Source organism: Pteronotus mesoamericanus, unplaced genomic scaffold, assembly GCF_021234165.1.
Source record: "Pteronotus mesoamericanus isolate MK-2021 breed Mesoamerican mustached bat unplaced genomic scaffold, CSHL_Meso_final scaffold_705, whole genome shotgun sequence".
NCBI classification, from domain to species: Eukaryota; Metazoa; Chordata; class Mammalia; order Chiroptera; family Mormoopidae; genus Pteronotus; species Pteronotus mesoamericanus.
The window spans coordinates 14588570-14607734 of NW_026555326.1; the positions used below are offsets into that span (position 1 = coordinate 14588570).

General features: G+C 56.2%; 1 protein-coding gene across 1 annotated transcript; it reads right to left on the reverse strand.

Annotated features, from left to right (window-relative positions):
• Positions 1–2799: 2799 nt before the first annotated feature.
• Positions 2800–11131, reverse strand: EFNA3 (ephrin A3). The gene is made up of 5 exons (XM_054563373.1): positions 11001–11131; positions 4477–4766; positions 4027–4092; positions 3764–3841; positions 2800–3490 (listed from the first exon to the last, which is right to left on the reverse strand). The coding sequence occupies exons 1-5, from the start codon at positions 11129–11131 to the stop codon at positions 3360–3362; spliced, it is 696 nt and encodes a 231-aa protein (XP_054419348.1). The 3' UTR covers positions 2800–3359.
• Between the last annotated feature and the right edge of the window lie 8034 nt (positions 11132–19165).

Consider the following 19165-nt stretch of genomic DNA (forward strand, 5'->3'; position numbering starts at 1 on the left):
GAACCAAAGACTTGCCTTTTTGATTCCCAGTCAGAGCACATGCCTGGGTTGTGGGCCAGGTCCCCAGTAGGAAGCGCTCAAGAGGCAACAACACATAGATGTTTCTCTCCCTCTGTCTCTCCCTCCCTTCCCCTCTCTCTAAAAATAAATAAAATCTTAAAAGAAAAAAGATGGGAGTCGGGACTCTGAGTTCCAGTCCTGGCTCTGCCCTGCACATCCAAGTGACAGTGGGCTGATCACTTGCTGTGCCTGAACCTCAGTTTTCCCATCTGTAAAATGCGGGGTTCAGAATGGCCCATCTAATCCAGATCTGAGGTCCTTTGATTTCTTTCTCCAAAAACTCCAAGTGACTTTTGTGCAGGGGTGACAAGAGGCAATCAGGATTTTTGGGAAAGGATTCCAGGTGGCGGTGCAGATTCCAGTGGCCAAAACATAGTGACAGTCAGACCTACTTTGAATGCCAGCCTTACCAGTATGTGTGACCGTAGTAAAGGGACAGAGCCTCTTCCACACTCAGTTTTCCCATTTGTACCAGTGGGACGGTAAGGCTCCCAAGGGCTCAGTGCTCACAAGGCACATGGAGCAATGGGCACAGAATGTGGACCCTGGCTGGTTCTAGTTCCCGACTCCAGACGGCTGCCCTCTTCCAGTCCTCCCATTCCTGGATTTTGAACCCATGAGGCCCTCCCATTTCAGCCGGCCATACCCAGTCCCACAAGGCCCTGGGATTGAGGGAGCCTGCAGCCTAGGCCTGCTGCTATGGCTCCTTCATGGGACAAACCCATGTTCCTCAGCCGTCAAGGTCCTCAAGACTCTGCCCTGTAGGGCCCCAGCTCTGTGTGCCTCCTCCTGGCAGCCTCCTCCCTACATCCCCGGGGGAGGGCATGCTTCTTCTGTGTTCCTACAGCCTCCTGGCATTTAACCATGTAACCCCTGGTTATATTGTTACGTGTGTAGCTAATGCCTCTTGACCTATCAACACATGTTAAATTATGAACTTACTTGAGGGTAGCAACTGTTTTCTTTGTATCCCCAGCACCCAGGATAGAGCCTGGCACTCAGCAGGTGCTCAATAAATGTCGACTGACTGCACAACTGATTGGACGAATGAGCCTCAGCCTTGCTTCTCCCCCGTGGTGCACTGGCTGTTCCTAGTTATTGCCCCACTGGCCCCCCACCTTCACTCCTCCCTGCTCTGCCAGCGGGAAGCCTACTCACCCTCCAGGGTATAGCTGAAATTTCATTTCCCATGAATACAATGGGGAAGACACAGTCCCTGCGGCCCAGGGAGTCCCGCAATGCTGCTAGCGAGAGCCACGGAGGCACCCAGGAGGGGCACTCACCCAGGACCCAGCCTACCCACACAGTGCCAATTAGAGAGCCTGCTTGAGATGGAGTCCCAAGGGTGCACAGCTTGGCAACGAAAAAAGGCACCCCCTCCCTGGGCCAGCTGGGCAAGCAAAGGCTGGGTAGATTTTGGTTCCCATCAGCACCCCCACGAAGTGCCCACTGTACAGCCCTGACCTCATGCAGCCTGGGCAGGGCTACAGCTCCTCGGAAGCAGTGTCGGACCCCTTCCCCCTCTCCCTCTACCTTCTCACTCTCCTGGCGGACGGACGGACGCAGGGTGCTGTCGTATGTGTGGCCCCAGCACCCGCAAACTCCCAGCTCTTTGGTCATAATGTTTTAAACAAATAAAATTACAAAGGAAAGCAATTATATTGAGACAGTTATCAAAACACTTACTTTTTTGGCATAATAATGTATATGCTTTTTATTAACACGATAAAAACAAGAAAGGCCCAATAATTACAGTCATTTCAAAGTAGTGTTGAGAGTAAACACTATTTTAAGATATCACCCAAAACTATGATACAACCTGAAAACACCTGTGACTTCTGTTGGTTACAAAGTCACAGGCACTGTTACTGTTGTGGCTTGTTGCCCAAATACCTATGAGAATGTTAAATTTTGGTTATAGGTAAGTTAAAATATAGTTTTTTTCTGTTTAGGTTCACAACTTGGAGTGGGAAGGAGAAAATTGTCACTGATTGAGCCTTATGCTTGTCATTTAATCCTTACACTAACCATGAGGGAGATGTATTATAACCCAGATTTTCTGATGAGATACTTGAGGCTCAGAGAAGTTGAATGAGTTGCCCAAAGTCATCCAGGCCCCGCTGGGAAGCCCTGTTGGTCCCACAGAGCTGCCTCCTTAAGGTAGACAAGTTACAGAACAAGGTGTTCGGTTGTCCCTTTGGCCCTAGAATTCCCTCCCCCACACAGGCCCTGTGACTTGGGCAGGGGGTCAAACTAGTATACAGAAGGCTTATGGCCCCTGGAAATCACACACACTCAGGTATTTTTATCTCCAGTTTATTTTTTTAGACTAAGAGCAGAGTATGAAAGTCACAGCCAAAGCACTTGAAAAAGGCCCAGGAGGATGGGTGGGGACCACAGAGGGTGAGCAGGGTAAGGTCCTGGGAGCTGGGTCCTGGCTTAGGGCTGGGGGGGAGGGGCATTGTTGTCTCATGGTCTCCAAAAGTGTCTGTGCGTTGCATAGGTCTTGTCTTCACAGAAGACAAAAGAGGGGTCAGGGGGTCCCCCAGTGGGGGGCCTAGCCTGATGGGGAAGGGGTCTGAAGTTGGAAGGGGAAGTCAAGGAAGGTCAGGGGGTTAAGGAGGGGAAGGGACTCTGTCCATCTGTACATTATATATAGAGATATAGAGTCTGTACATGCCCACCTGGCACCCCAATGCCCACCCCTTGTCACCCTTTTCCACTGCCCGCCCCCCCAGGGTGTCTAACTTGTAAACTTGGATTCAATCCAAACCACAATCCTGGGAGTGGGAATGGGGGAAGGAGGACGTGCTTATTGCTGTAAACAGGGGAAGGGGGCAGCAGGTGATGCCATCCCCTTGCCCATCTAGTCCCCTCCCCATGTCCTGCCCCTGGAAGAGAGAGATGGGGGTGCCTCCCACACTTCAATGTGCTCTCTTTGGGGCATATTTGTTTCTCTGGGGGGACAAAAGGGGAGGGCACCAGGGGACAGAGAAAGGTACCAGGGGGCAGGGAGTCCTGAGCACTGCCTTTTATGGCCCCCCAGTTTGGTACCAAACATTACCGGAACCTCAAGGCCTCTGTGACCTGTGGCTGTCCCTGTGCCTGGTCCACTACAGTGCCCTACGTAGAGGGAGGGGGCAGAAGGGGCGGACACAGATGTATGGTGCGAGCCCCACTTCCAGCCATCCGAGGAGGGGTCTAGGCTGCTGGGCTAGGCTTCCCATGGAGAGGCCAAAGTCTCCCTTTTCGGGCCCAGCCCCTTCCATCTCTCCCCCCAGTCAAGGGAGGGAACCGAGCTAGGAGGCCAAGAGTGTCATAAGGAAGAAGGCGATGCCCACCGCCAGGGGCAGGTGTTCCCGCTTAGGGCTGGTCCCGCTGATACTCTTCTCAAGCTTGGGCACCTGGGGGTTCTCTCCCGCAAAGTCTTCTGTGGACAGATTAAGAGACCGACTGGTGAGGGCTGGGCTGCACGCCGCGGTGGGAGCACGCGGCGGCGGCGGCGGCGGCAGCAGAAGCAGAAGCAGCAGCAGCAGCAGCAGCAGCAGCAGCAGCAGCAGCAGCAGCAGGGGAGCTGGGGACGTGACCACCCACGTGGGTAGGAGGGATCGGTGTCCCCAAGGGAAAGGCATGCGAGGTGAGCAGGCACCGGGGAGGGGACTGCGGTTCCAGCAGTGGCCACCAGAGGGCGCTGCGCACTCACCCAGTACGTTGATCTTCACATTGGGGCCCATGGTGAACTGGGGGAGAGTGGGGACCGGCTTCTCCCCGGAGTGCGATGCTGCGCGGTGAGGTGCGGGTGGGGAGAGAGGAGGGGAGAGTCAGGGCCAGGATCCCCTCGCCCTGCTACAGCTGGGGAGCGAGTCCTCCTCTCCTGTGCCCTCCGCCCTCACCCCCGGGAAGCCAGGGGAGCCCCGAAGCAGGGGAGCCAAGAGTGGGGTCGCGGCTGGGAGCGGCTGTACTCACTGGAGGCGCAGCAGACGAACACCTTCATCCTCAGACACTTCCAGTGCAGGTTGTGGGTGGGCGTGGCTGGGGGGAGATGGGCTCTCTCAGGGTCTGCTCACCTTGCCCTCACCCAAAAACTCTCCTCGCCGCCCCCCCGCCCCCTGCCCCTCCGGGCGATCTCCTTCAGTAGCTCCCCGAACCTTGAACTCTGGTCACAAGGCTCTGCTGCCAGCCCCAGAAGCCCCTTCCGTCTTAGACCTCCTGAAACTCGGACCCCGAGGTCCCGCGGAAAGCGCGGCCCAAACCTAGGCCTGTCACCAAATACCCCCGCAGCCTCACGACCCTGTCTGAGCTGAAACCCCGAGGCCCTCTGCCTTACGCCCCGTGTGGCGCATCACTGCTGTGCCGAAGGCCTGGCGGCTGCGTGCCGGCTCCCGGCCCCGGCCCCGCCCCGCGGCGGTCACTCACAGATGTAGTAGTACTCGTGGCCGGCGTGAAACTCGTAGCCCAGCGAGAAGGCGCTGTAGCGCTGGAACTTTTCCGAGAACTTGATGGGGCTGTGGGGCGCGTGCGGCCGGTTGCACTCCCAGCGCTTGAAGCCCTGGCTGGCGTTGCAGGTGCGGTAGCCGGCGCGGCTCACCATGTACAGCACGTACTGCTCCGCCCCGCCGCCGGGCCCCGAACTGTTGTAGTGCGGGCAGTAAATGTCCAGATAGTCGTTCACGTTCACCTGCACCGTGTAGCCCTCTCGCCGCAGGCTGCGGGGACGAACAGCGGGTCAGAGAGAAGACCCCACGCCGACCTGCACTCCACTTCACCGCTCCACACACCATCCCCAGGGTCCTCGAGTTTCCCGGCTCTCCTTCTGAGCATCCTCTCGTCTCTGTCCCTGTCGGTCCCCAGGACCCTAGCGCCGCTAATCCCTGAGCTAGGCTTCCTGAGAGTTCCACGTTCTGTCCTCCTGGTGTCCACCAGAGGGCAGCAAAGGCGCAGGGAAGCCCAGCCGACCTCCAAGGAAAAGAGGCGGGGAGAAAGGTGGAGGGAAGTAGGGAACATACGCTTCGGTTACCACAGAAACGGCGCAGGCCTCTGCGACTCCCAGACCCAGGCCCGGATTTCCTCCGTCCATCCCCCATAATTCACCAGCGGGGCCAGGGGATTGAGGCAGGGAAGGAAAGAGTGAAAGTGGAGGGGATCCCTTAGGATAGATAAGTACCCTCCGTAGCCTCTCCTTGCATGCTTTCCTGTGGTTGCCAGTCCAACCCCAAGTCCAGTCCACAGGACCTCAACAAGCATGTATGGAGGCTCCATGCATATACATGCATAGTTATAGGGCATACACACAAATATGTCCACTACCCACTCATAGGCGGCAGACACACAGAAACGTCTGGTTGTATGTGTGCTGGACTTGTATACTGGTATTGGTTGACCTCTACAACCTCAAGCTCTCTCCCTGCTCTGCCCCACCCACCCGCCCACCCACACACACTAGTACATGCTCCCTCTACAGAATCACTGGTTTCTGTGCCTTGAGTCTCACTGACCTCCACGCTGAGGCCAGGGGCAATTAGGTCCCCAATGTGCACAACATATCAGGGAGCTAAGAGACTCAATATCAAGGCTCCGCATGGCCAACCAGCCAAAACTTCTATATCTATATATAGATATATAGATATATCTCCTCAACCTGGGCACCACTGCCCCTTTAGGATGCTAGGAAGAGCAGTGGACATAGTGCCCAGACAAGAGGCTGTGCCTCTTACCTGAATCTCCTATGGGACAGAGAAGCAGATGCTGGGTAACCACCCCCTGCCTTACTAGTCATCATCAAAGCTCTGGTTTTACCACTGTCCATGGCGGTGCTGAATGATATGGGGGTGAGAGGAACATCTGAATGGAGAAGGAAACTCAGAGAAATAGGAGTTTCTCCTCAGTTCCTTAGGGTAGGAATGCACACATCTTGGCAGTGAGAGGAAGAGAGGTGGACACAGGAAGGCATGGGATACTTGGCAGAATGTCAAACCACTGGGGGCTCTGAGAACTCCCTGTGGGGAGGAACTGTCTCACCACCGTCACCAGGCATCTCCCAGTTCCACAAACTGTAATTAGATCTCTAGGAAAAGTAGTTTGGAGGCCTCTGCATGGGGTGGGGCCTTGAGGGTCCCTCTTCACCTTACCCTACTTCTTTGGTCTTGCCTGTGCTGCCCCTTCCCCCAAACATTCCCTTCCAAGCTTGGCCCCAAGGCAGATGAGCGAGCACTCGTGCTCAGGAACCTCGGGAAGAGCGGGCACAGCTTCCTTGAGTCATCAGGAATGCTACTAGCCCCACTCGGTTCCCACGGGAGTGATGGGTCATTCCGGCCACTCCCTGGCTCTGGCACTCAGGTGGGCAGGAGTCTCGGCCTGGGGCACTGGGAGCAGGAGAACGGGTTAGACCAGGCCTAACCTCAGGTGCCACCCCAGGTTTGCCTTTCTATCCCCAACCCCAAAGTTTACTGTTCTTCCCCCACAGGTTTTGAGGAGGAGGCCGCCAGTGGTAGGGGGCCAGATCTGGAACAGCTGCATAGCCACACTGGGGCCTCTGTCCTTGAGCCTCACCCAGGTTCCCAGCCCTGCTCTGATGTGGCCCCTCCCTGGGGACACTGCCCAGTTCCCCTTACAACACATCTCATACCAGCAAGGAGTAAGCCAAAGCCAGACCTATTCCTACAGGTACCTCAGTTTCCCCAATGGGATGGGGACCAGCCTTATATAAAGGTCGCTGGGTGACCACAAATGAAGGGAAGCAATCTCTTATCTATCCTGGAGCTGGGTGGCAGGAATAGCCCCTGAAAAGACCCCCAAAGCTGGGCACGTGGGAGAAAAAGGTCTGCTTGTAGAATGAGTAGCTGTGCCCAGCTGGAGTCGGTGGACTGGGTGCCAGGAATCACCAGCCACACGGCTAGAAATCCTGAGGTGTTTGCTTGGCTTGGGTACTTTCATTAAATTTGTCATCCTCCCTGTCTTGACAGTGAAGAGGAAGGTGACTGCTAGGCCGAGTGAAGCTCGCTGCTAACCCCTCCTCCAGGGCTGTACCTCGCCACCTTAAAGCCACACCCCCAGCGGGCGGGCATGGGGCGGGGTGGGGGGTGGGGGTGGGGAGGGTGGGGTGGGTAGGGGGGTGGGGGCAGCTGGGATCTGGGGACTAGGCTGTACCTGCCCCTTCAAACAGCTCTCTATTCCTCGTCACATCATCCCCTGCTGGCCTTCCACCTCTCTCAAAGAAAGGCGAGTGCCAACTCAGCCCACCTTGGGGGGTGGCCCCTCACTGTTATTTCCTCTCTCCTGACTCTCACCGCCTTCATCTTGGGTGCGCATTCCGACCCCTACCTTCCTCTTCTTCAGTGCTGTCTGCTAGAGCCTGGTGGGTGGGTGGGCAGAGAGCGTGGGAAGACACAAACCTCTCCCCCCACCCCTGGGGCAATCAGCAGCTGGCAAACAGGGCGTCTAAACGACCAGGGAGTAGAGGATCCTAAGGGGCTCTGGGTCTGTCATCCCTGCCACCACCTCTAGACGTGGGAATGCAGAACTAAGCAAGTGGAGGAGGGATGTGAAGACACTGGCCGTATCTCATCCTCTACAGCGCTCGCTCCCGAGGCCGCTTGCTCCTGCAGGCGAGGCTCAACCACGTGCACGAAGCGGGGGCACCCCTCTCCGGGCTGGGGGTGGGTGGGTGGATGGCGGGGACGCTCCCCGGGCAGCTGGTGCACACCGACAACCTCCGCAGCCCTCCGCCGCGCTGGGCCTCGGCATTCCGCCCCGACGGTCCGGCCATACCGGGAACCCAAGCCTCACTTGCTGGCGTCGGTGGGAGAGAATTAGCACACCCCACATCCCCGCCCCTCCTCCCTGCGACAGCAGCGGCGGCGAAGGTTTATTGATCTGCAGCGGCGGAGAAGCGCGAGAGCCCCGCCGAGCCCCGCCGAAAGCGAGACACACAGAAACCGAGTGAGAGCGAGACGCACACCGAGAAGGGAGACGAATAGAGACCGGATCCACTGAGATACCCGGGCGAGGGAGTGAGGCACAGAGAAAGAAAGGGATCCCAAAACCAAGAGAAAAAGGGAAGGGAGTGAAAACCGAGAGACTTGGAGAAAAGGAGATGTAGAGGCCGGTCCAGAGAGGTGTACACATACTAGAGACGGAGGCGGCAAGATGCAAAGGTTACCAGGGGCAGGGGCGTAAGGTACACCTGGTGACGAGGAGAAGAGACCCACGTGGAAGTAGTAAAGCCTCAATAAATATTTGTTAAAGAATGTATGAATGAAAGATCAGCTGAAACATGAAGGATCAGCTGAAACATTTCAGAGATAAAGAGACAGGTAGGGAGACAGCTAGAGAAAGATGTTCCTGAGGCTTCTTCAGTAGGGGCAGATACCAACACGTCTGCTCGGTACAGTCGGGAAATGAAGCACAGGCCAGGGCGCATATATTTGGCCGTCGGCCGGCCCCCTTCCCCAGTTAATTCCTGGCTCAGGAGGCCTGACCCCCTCCACCTCACACTCTTAAGGCTTCTTTCCAGTATGGTCCTCCCGGCCCTAGTTTCCGGGCTAGGTGGGAACAGGTCTCGCCTCTTCCAGGGGACCAAACAGAGGAGCTGAACGGGGGCAGGGGGCCAGACCGCAACCTCGAGCAGGGCACGGCCCCCAGGTCTGTCAAGGAAGGCCGCCGCACGTGTCCCACCGGCACCCTCCCACGTGACCCCCAAGAGGAGGGGTCCCAAGGCCCTCTCCACGTGACCCCAAGGGGCAGAGACCCTCCGCACGTGACTGGGGGTGGGCGCCAGTAGCCCAGCTCACGTGACTGGGAAGAGGGGCGCGGGAGCCTGTGGCTCGGCCCGGCCCCGCCCCCAGCTCCCTGGCCCTCTCCACTCCCGGCTACGGAGCACGTCGCTCTCACGATTTATGGGGCCGCGGCTGCCGCAGTGAGGGAGCCGGGGAGCCCGGGCGCAGCGGCAACAAAGGCTGAGGATGTGACGCGGGGGCGGCGGCGGCGGCCTCCCGGCCCGGTGCGCACCCCCTCCCACCCCCGCCGGTCCAGAGCAGAGTACAGCGGGAAAGACTGAAAGGAGGCTTTCCCCATCCCCTCCCTGGGCTTTCACCTGCACCCAGGTGTATGCGGGGGAGGGGAACCTGGTCAACAACATCCCCCCCACCTCCACCCCTCCGGCCATTCCCACTTCCCTCTGGCTCCGGCTTCTGCTAAGAACCCTGGGGTGCTCCGAGGGTGGTGGGGAGCCCTGGCCCCTCACCTGCGCGCTCTCCACTCCCGGTCAGACTCTAGCGGGGCAGGAGGCGAACGTGTTAGTCTGGGGGAGGGGGGCGAGCTAGGTAGAGCAGGCGAGTCAGCCTCTAGCACCCTCGAGTTCTTCGAGTCCCACTCCGGGGAGGAGGGGCCGCATCCCCACCCAGAGGTTTCCATGGGAAGGGAGAAGGGGGCGTCGTTGGCTCTTCCCCACCCCCAGTCTGACACTCCGGGCGCGAGGAGGGAGAGAGGGGGAGGCGCGGAGCCCCAAACAACAAAGAGCTGAGCGGTGAGCGGCAGCCCCTCCCCCGGGAGGTTGGGGGTCGCAGCCGCCGGGCCTCCCGATCCCCTCCCCTGGGGCCTCGCCATTGCTCCCGAATCGCCTCCCGGCTGGGGAGTCAGAGGCTGTGCGGCCGCCGCCGCCGCCTTGGCAGGTGTGACAGTGACCCCCACATCCCCAGGGATGCCCCCCAACACACAGACACACACAGAGATGGCCGGGGTGATCCACAGAGCGGCTCGCCCGGCAGGAGAAGACAAGGGCAGCAAGGACTGAGCAGAATGAGAACCTGGCCCTGCACCCGGCACCCAGCCGCCGTGCTACACACCCGGGAAACCACAGGGCCGCCCTGACACCCGCCCAGACCGCGGCGGCGCCGACAGCCACCCGAGCCCAGACGCGGCCGGCCACGCGGACAACGACCGCAGCCCCCTCCCCGACCCCGCTCCCATTCTCAGACGATCGCCAACGCAGACACACAAATCACACACCCAAACACGCACACTGACAGCCGCGCACGCCCGCTCACACTTAGAGCCACACACCGTCCCCAGCCCGGGTGTGTGTGCGCGCGCGGCCGCGCCTGTGTGACAAGCCGACATCTCCCTGCTTCCTTCCCTTTCACAGCACCCCACGTCCTCATTCTCACCAAGCAACACCTTCAGGGTCCCCCGTGTCTCGGCGACCCAGCTCCAGCTCACCTCAGCCGGGCTTATCCACACAAGCAAGGCAACACCTTCGCCCTCTTTCTGAGGAGGCGCTCAGTGGGACTCCCTGCCTCAGCTGTGAACCCCACTTTTAAAAAATTATATATATATATATATATATTTAAGAAAGAGAGGGAGAGAGATTCGTTCCATTTATTTATGCATTCGTTGGTCGCTTCTTGTATGTGCCCTGCCCCAGGATCGAACCTGCAACCTTGGCGTATGGGAATGACGCTCTAACCAACTGAGCAACCCAGCCAGGGCCGGATCAGCTTTTAAAAGCAGGAGTCCAAGACAGAGACTCTTGAAACCCTCACCACTGAAAACAGGTCATCCCTGCCCCCTCTCCCCAAGTATGGGCGGCCTACCCCTAGCACACTGGTACTCCCGAACCCCAGCCCAGGGAAGGGGGTGAAGATGGGGGCACTGTGCAATGGGGGTACGCAGTGTGGAGAAGAGCCAAGGTGGGGTGGGGAGGTCCCTGAGCAGCCTCCTCCGAACGGCCAAGGCCTCCTTACTATACCTCAATAGCCTCTTTCAGACAACCCCCACCCCAGTTTCATGGACGCCTATAGAGTGTCTCCCTCTCCCTTGCCTCCCAGCACCCAGCTGTGCTCTCTCAGGACTCCCATCCCAGGTTCCCCCAGGACTTCCCGGGCCCACCAGCTCGCCCTTCACTGACGCGGGATGCACGAGCTCCCCGGGCGCCCCCGACTCACTGCTGGTTGGAGCTGTTCCAGTACACCGTATGCCGGTTTCCCAGCGCCCCCCCGGGCCCCTGGGCCAGCAGCGGCAGCAGCGGCACCGGCACGAGCAGCAGCAGCAGCAGCAGCAGCGGAGCCGCCGCCATCCCCGGAGGAGCCGCCGCCGCCGCCGCCGCCACCGCCCCCCGACTGAGCCGCGAGCTCCCGGCTTCTCGCTTCCCAGCTCCCTGCTGCCTCCGCCGCCAGCCCCCGAGTCTTAGGCCACGCCCCCAGCCAGTCTCTCCGCCCTCCCGGGCGCGCTCCCGAAGCCCCGCCCTTAGCGCGCTCCCGCTAGGCCCCGCCCCGCTTGGGTTTGGAGCGCGCCGCCCGTGGGAGGTTGGAGCTGTGCTACCCGCTCCAGAACAACCCGTGTGCTCCCCGCCTTTCCCTCCTAGGTGTAATTTGCTCCCCCAGTCCTGGGCTTTCTGCTCCCCAGTCTGGAGTTTCCAGGAGGGTTTGGGAGATCAAGACAGGGATGTCGATCTCCAGTGAGAACCTTCATTTCTGGGATGGAGTGGATACTTGAAGCTGGGGCTCCAGGACCTCTTAATCAATAGAGCTAGACCCCACTCGTTTTCGAAAGGTCGGGCCCTCTGCTCCCTTCATGCTCCTCTTCCCATGTGGATGAAGAGTCAGGAGGATTCTAGAGGGTGTGGAGAAGCCCTCAGCCGGCACCAAGACCTGACAGCTGTTGACCTGAAGCCCCCACCTGAGCATGAGTCTCCTTTGTCTTGGAGGTGCGGTAGAGGAGCTCAGCCGCCAACAATGGCAATACTGAGTGCTGGAAGGGACTTTGGCAGTTCAGGGCCCAAGGTGGAGGGGGGACAAGGCTTTTCTGGGACACGTGCAAAAGATTTCTCACACTATAGCAGGGCCCCCTCTCCCAGTGCAGCGGGTGGTGTCCTCAGGCATTCTCACTCCTACTGTCATCTACACTGACAAGAGGGCAGAGGAGCAGATCACCCTGTGTTCCAGCTCTCACCACAATCATTGTCCTCACAATGACACCCAAGTATAGACGTTACACACACACATTTAGGAGAAAAAGCAGACACCAAGAGGTTGACCACAACATATAGACACACAGATACCCCTTTGCGCGTGCGCATACACACAGACAGACACAGGCACAGACAGGTAAAGGTAATATTGGACAACTAGAGAGCTGTTGAAACACAGGCATTTAGATACACAGAGACAGAAGCGCATACACACAGACACATGCACACACATGACCCATACACAGGCCCACATGCACTCTTTTATCCTAGGAAGTAGAAGGTGAGGGAAAAGCTCTACAATTCAGACATAGGGGGTGTTTGCCCCTAATCTCTTCTCTTTTGGAGAGGCTCAGACTGAATGACCAGGAGGACAGGGTCTCAGACCAGGTTCTCAGAACTCAAGCGAACCACCTGTGCCCATGGGAACAAGCATGATGTTTTTTCTTCTTTACTGAAGGAGAGAGAATGTACAGGCACTCGTCATCTATTTATCCTTGACAGGACAGAAGTCCTGGCCACAAGTCCACTTTTGGTGCTGGGTTTGGGGGAGGGGCAGTGTCATCTCAGAACAGGCCCTGTGTCTAGCTGCTGCCAGGCAAGAGCAGGCTCTGTCCTCCCCAAGAGATATCCTCTCCCTCTTCAGGAGCCAGAAAATAAATTAGGCCCCTTGGGGTGGGAAGGGGGACTTTGCAAACAGTTCTCTCTCCCCTAAGACTCCTGATCCCCAGAGAGGTTTGTTTCACCCAAATGATGCTAACCTGCCTACTCCAGGTGCCACAAATCCCAGCCGCCTCCCTGCCACCCACACTCCCTGCTCTGCAAAGGGAGGCTTCTCTCTGTGGGGCTCACAGTTGGCAGAGAGGCTGTCCACATTCACACGGAGAGCTTGCTGGTTTAGGACTTTAGAGTCCATTTTAGAAGCCTTAAATCCCTGTTTGTGGAATCTGGATCCCACTTTTGGATGTGGGCCCTTTTCTATAGGGCCCAGATCCTCCTCTTTAGAAACTAGAGCTCTTACACCCACCCTCCAGTAATAACTGAGCCTTCCTCTCTAGAATCTGGAGCCCTTATAATAAGATTTAAACAGCTCTTTGTATGGGGTCTAAGCCTCTGGGTTTAGATATGCTCTCTATAGGACCCAGGCCTCTGTCTATAGGATCTGGTGCTTTGCCTACCTGGGCATCTATCCAAATCAGCTGCTGTCTGATTTGGCCTTTTGTGTAAATTAGAAGGAGCACCCTTCTATGCAGACCCAGTCCTCAGAGTGCATCTCTTGGCAAGTGGTGCCTGTGTGCAAAAACGAAGGTGCTACTTCCTTCAGCAAACGGTGCCCTATCTTAGTGAGGGAGCTTGAGCCAATGTCAGCTTTGACTTACCCCTGAAGGTGGCTTCTTTGTGCCAAGTACAAACTGCACAACTATATGCGTCAGCTCTGACTGTAGGACATGTACTTCCAGCTATAATGCCTAGGCCTGTCTATAGGCCTCTACTCATGGGGTTTGGGCTTCTCTAGAGATTGGTTCTCTGTGTATAAGATCTGGGCCACCGTCTAAATACCTGGGACCTGACCTGACGTAGGCCCCTTCCTGTGGCATCTGAGTCACGGAAGCATCAAGCTTCCTTCAGTTGGGGTATAGGCTTCTGTTTATAACTGTGACTCCAATCTTTCCTGACTGTGACCCACCACAATGAGATGTATATTTTGCATTTGCAATGCAGTAAACACACACACATACACAAACACAAGCCTTCACAAATAACCTAAACAATAATTTTAATGAAACAATACTTACCTTCACTGCAGAGGATACACTCTGATATTTTCCTTCTGTTCTATTCTTTAAAATATTTTTAAAATAAAATAAAAACCTGGTTGAAATCCATAAAATTTATTTCTTGATTTCACTACCCCCAATGGGTAACAAGTTATAGTTTGAAACACTGGTGCCTAAGGCCTGGGCCCTCATCAACACCTCTCTGTAGGGTGGGGGCCTCTGCTGAGCCTAGAGTTCTCTCCATGGGCTAGTCTTCTCTCTCTCTAGGGTCTCAGGCCTCTTGCTCCTCTCCTGCAGGCCTTTGCCTCCGTTTCTCTCTGACCCTAAGGCTTGCCAGTACACTGCTGGCTGCCATGTTCTCTCCAGGGGCACTGAGCTCAGACTCCTGGGAGCTCTCTGAGCATGGTGCCTCACTGGTCTTCCCCTGGGGCCACGGAAGCAGGGAGCTGAACGGGTCAGGGGCAGAAGGAGTGCTCAGGCTGTGTGGCCCAAGGTCACTTCCAGTCCATCGGGTGGCAATCAGAGAGCTGAGCTGTGTTCAATAAATCACAGAGACTAGAGCATAGAGGACAGGGAGGCCAGGAAGCAAGAGGGGGCATGAATAAACTATTCTTCAAAACAATAAACAAGGAGCCCATGAGAGGGAGGATGAGACATGTGCGTGAGTGGGAGAAGCAGCTGCCAGCTCCAGACATAAAATATTCACAGGTTCTGCACCTTGCACAGGGCCCATGTGTGTGCCCCAGAGCAGGCAGGTGGTTGATGTGGTCCTAACATAGAGACCTGGGTGCTAACAAGGAGGGCAATGCATGAGTTCTCTGACTTCCAAGTGTGTGTGTCAGCATGGCTACATAGTGCTCTGACGTCCATGAGTTGACATGGAACTACACACATGACAGACAGCAGGGAACACAGTGCTCTGATGTGTGGTCCAGGGCCAGAGAATGGAGCTTGGTAGGTGGGGTCAGGGTGTAATAACCTCTGATACTAGTCATGCTGTGATCCCTCTAATGAGCCCGGCAACCTGAGAAGCCTGAATCTGGGAGGCATCTCTGGGGTGTTACACTGGAGGCGCGTGTGACTCCTCTGAGTGCGCTTCAGGAAAAGCTGAAAGGGAGGCAGTCTGGCTTAGCAGTTAACAGGATGAGCTTGGGTTTGAATTCCAGTTCTACCACTCATCGTCTGTGCTAGTCACTTTACTCCTCTGAGACTACAAACTGGGGCTAATCGTACCTTACCTGAAGGAGGTGGTTGCTGTGGGGATTAAGAGTCCTGTCTGGGAAGCACTTGCACAGCATTTAGGACCTGTGGAGTGTTCGGTTAATGGAGGCCTCCTTGTCAGTATTGCGAAGAGGTTATCTCCTGATGACCAGCCATCTAGACTAGCCCCAGACTCTTTTTTCCATTTGTTCTCCCCCATCTCCAAGCTTCTCTAATAGCTATCATAATGGGAGAGGTGGCCTAGGGCTTGAGGAGTAGGGATGGATGGAAAAAGATTAGAATCAGGGAGAGGAAATGTAACAGCAAAAAGCAAATCAATAAATTAAGGAGGTCCCCGTCCTTGACAGTGTGGAAGAAGGGCTCCTTGACACCTACAATTCTACCTTAATCCAGGCTCTCTTCTCTTTCCTGCCACCAAAATTTAGCTTCCTAACAAGTAGCTGCAAGGAGACAGAGGGAATTCAGGTAGAGGTCTCAGAGTACAGTGCTCTTCATGATCTCCTTGTCCTCCTTCCCACCCCCCATGCCTGTTCTCACTGCCAGAGCTCTGGCCCCCGCCCTCTGCCTATAGCGGCCAAGGGGTTCCCTAGCAAAGATGGCTATGTCTGGGCAAAACCCAGAGAGATGGCACCTCAGAGTGGGTGGGGAGAGTCCAGGCTGAAGAGAGCCAGAGAAAGCCAGGGTGGAGGACCTGGGGCCTCCCAGTAGGCCCCAGCATTCCCCAGCCCTCTCATGTCCCCTGGAAAGGATCTGCTCCCTGAGGGAGAAAACAGTAGACAGGTCTGAGCTGGCCTGCTCCTCTGCACACAGAAGAACAGGCTCGGGAGGGGGCCTGAGATCATGGTGGGGAGTGGTGGCTGTAACCCTGTGGTTCCTCCAGGGAGCTAGGGGCAGAGGGACTGCTGCCTAGACACACCCTGCTATAGCCTGCGGCCCATCCCTTAGCCTCCTCTAGCCAGTCTGCTGCCACTTGGAGAGCCAAGTGTCTGGGTCCCCAGCTGTGAACATGGTGCCTGCCCACCCCTTCTCAAAGAGCCAGCATAAGTTCTCCACTTCCCCTCCCCTGGGCTGGGCAGGTTTGGGCTAATCTGCGCAAGAGCTTCACAGCAAACATTGATCTGTAATAAAACCACAACATGCATTCAAGAGAAAGGATTCCAGACGCAGTGAGATCCAGAGAACATACAGACACACTCACATACATATATACAGAGCAAAACACACAGTTCTGGGAGGGCAGACACAGACATGAACAGTCCTGAAAACACAGCTAAGCACGGACCCACGCTGAGGCAGAATCATATCCCCTCCCTACCATAAACTTTGTCCTTCAAAACCCAAGCTGCCTCTGACAGCCCATTTCCCTGCGTTCCCATAGCACTTTGTACATAGCTCTATAATAGATTTGCACTTGACATTATAATTATTTCTTGGCCAGTTTGTCTTCTCAAGTAATCTGAATATTTCTTTCAAAAATTGTTTATTTACTTATTTAGAGAGAGGGGAGGGGCGAGGACAGAGAGGGAGAGAAACATCAATGTGTGAGAGATTCATCCGTAGGATGCCCAACTGGGGACCCGGCCGAGGCAGGTGCCCTGACTGGGAATTGAACCAGCAACTTTTCCGTTCACAGTTCAGCGCTCAGTCCATTGAACCATACTGGCCCTGGGTTGAAGATTTCTTAAGGGAAGGGGTCTTGTCTTGTGCAAGTGTTATCCCCAGTATCTAGCATGCAGCTTGGTATTTAGTTAGTAGGAGCAGGTGAGGTGCTTAATAATTGTTGAATTGACAAACAAAAAATAAATACATTCAGACAGTGGGAACCCCCTCCCCAGAACCCCTCAGAAGCACACAGAGGATACCAAGTCCATGCTACTCATGTCTCTGGCCCTACCTTCTTGTCTCTTGGTCCCCTGATTTTACTGCCTCTCAGCTTCCTCAAAGGCCCTTCTTTCTCTCCACTGAGTGTGAGACCATGAATTTGAGTTCCACCTGAGGACTGGCAGGCAAGGTAAGGGTTAATGACACCTCATTAAGGTTTAATTGGAGGAAGGAAGCTGCCCTGGCACCAGACCGGTGGGCAGGCCTGCCCCTGGCTTCAGGCAGGCACCTCCTGTTCCAGCACCCTGCCAGGTGTGTGCATGATTTGGCCCTGGAGATCTTCAACCCAGCCGGGGGAGGGGAGGGGGGCCCTCCCCCCACCCTTTGCTTTGCCAATTTAGTCTCTAGGCAGTGCAGACCAGTTCTCCCCATCTGTCACCAAACATTCAGAGGGGGAGGCAGACTTCTTGTCCTTTCTCCTTTAACTAGGCTGTGCCCCCTCCCACTTCAGGAGATGCTGGAGGCTGGGAAGAGGAGTGTGATAAGGAACTGGATGACTGATTACTCTAAGGGATAGACGCTCGATATAGACAGCGACAGGGCTATAGAGCGACAGAGCTGGGGATGTGGAGATGTCTGCCCAATTTGACCTTAAATGAAGAGAATGCAAATGAGATGCAGACGGTATGCAGATGAACACCAGGATCTCATAATTAACATTCCTGGTGGCAGCAGCTCCGCACCCAGGACCCCAATGCTGTTGCCAGTACTGCCCTCCTAACCTTCCTGGGTTGAGTGGCACTAACCATTAGAAGGGTCTCCCTCAAGATGAGAAAGATAATAGCTTAGGCCCTGGCCGGGTAGCTCAGTTGGTTAGAGCGTCCTCCCTATAGGCCAAGGTTGTGGGTTTGATTTCTGGTAGGGCACATACAAGAAGCAACCAATTAATGCACAACCAAGTGGAACAACAAGTAAGTATTTCTCTCTCTCTGGTCCTTTCTCTGTCTCTCTAAAATCAATTTAAAAAGACAAAGATAGAGCGCTAAGAATTTGGTCGGGCTAGGGCAGGACTTGGGGAGCTGGACACCCCAGTCTCCCCGCCCCCACCCCAGGCACCACCCCAAGCTGCCACCGGAGCTCAAACTCTCCAGGTTCGTCTGGACTCACCGTCGGTTGCTATGGGGACCCCTCCCACATCCAGACCTGAACCAATAGGCATTACCTCTGATGACCTCATGCCCCAGGCCCCCGAATTCTATTGGCTATTTGGAAGCCAGAGTGCCCTTCTACAGCTGCATCACAGCTGGGGATCCCCTCCTCCCCCAGACGACCACAGCCGAGGTGGCCGATAGAAAGAAGGGCGTGCTGGGAGCTCACAATTTGATGAGTGAATGAATGAAGAAAGGAAGGAAGGGCTTTACAAAGGAGAAGGAAAAAGGGACTGGTCCCAGTAAGACCAAAACTTCAGGGTTTAAACCTCTAGGGAGAGAGGGAGATTTGTAATCCCAGAAAATGTGGAGCGGGATCTGTTAGCAGAGACTCGGGCTCTCAGGCTCTCGGGACAGAGACAGAGTGAGGCAAAGATGAGGGATAGTTTTTGCATCTGTTTGGGAGACAAGGGCATGCCCAGCAAATTGGGAGCCCCACCCTCGGCCGTCTAAGTTTAGGGGAGATGGGTGACGCCCCAAAACTTGCAGACCTGCCCAAGCCTCCTGGAACTGCGCCCCGGAACACGCCTGGAGGGTTTCTCATGGGTAGGTACCGCAAGACCGCCCTGCGCCTTCAGCCTGTCTCGGCCCCAGGAGCAGACTTGGCTCTCGCTTTCCATGGGGACAAGCCCCAAGACCTAATCAGGGCAGAGGCTGAGAGGAAAGCGAGGGTAGGGAGGGCTGGCCAGGTTTGAGGTTTGCGGCAGACTGGCCAGAGTTTGCGACCGCCCCCTGCAAGTGTGCGACTGCCTAGGCGTCCGTCCTCGCACCTGCGGGAAGCTGAGCGGCCCGCGGGGGCGTGTGTCTGTGTCGTGTGCGACCGAGAGGGAGGGCGTTTGTAGGAGTGCAGACAAAGCCCACTGCGCCCGGGTCTCTCGGGTCCTTATCTCGGCGGATCGGCTCGCCGGCCCGATTCCGGAGCGAGCGCACCTGGCTTGTTCCTCCAAGAGGGTGTCTCCGGGACAGCTGGAAGCAGAGAGAGACCGCCCACAGTTTTCGGTGCAGGGCAGGGGCTACTAACCAGTTGCCCCCAGCCTGCCCCGCCTAAGGTTTCCCTGGAGACGGGTGGAGGTAGCAGTACAGTCGGATTCCATGGCGACAAAATAGACGTTCGT

Bases quoted from the DNA above. Each gene is read 5' to 3' on its own strand.
- EFNA3 (XM_054563373.1), bottom strand. From the start codon at position 11,131: ATGGCGGCGGCTCCGCTGCTGCTGCTGCTGCTGCTGCTCGTGCCGGTG. The intron at 4,093-4,476 runs GTGAGTGACCGC...ATCTCCCCCCAG, and splicing joins CCACGAGTACTACTACATCT to CCACGCCCACCCACAACCTG. The intron at 3,491-3,763 runs GTGAGTGCGCAG...ATCTGTCCACAG, and splicing joins TGTGAAGATCAACGTACTGG to AAGACTTTGCGGGAGAGAAC.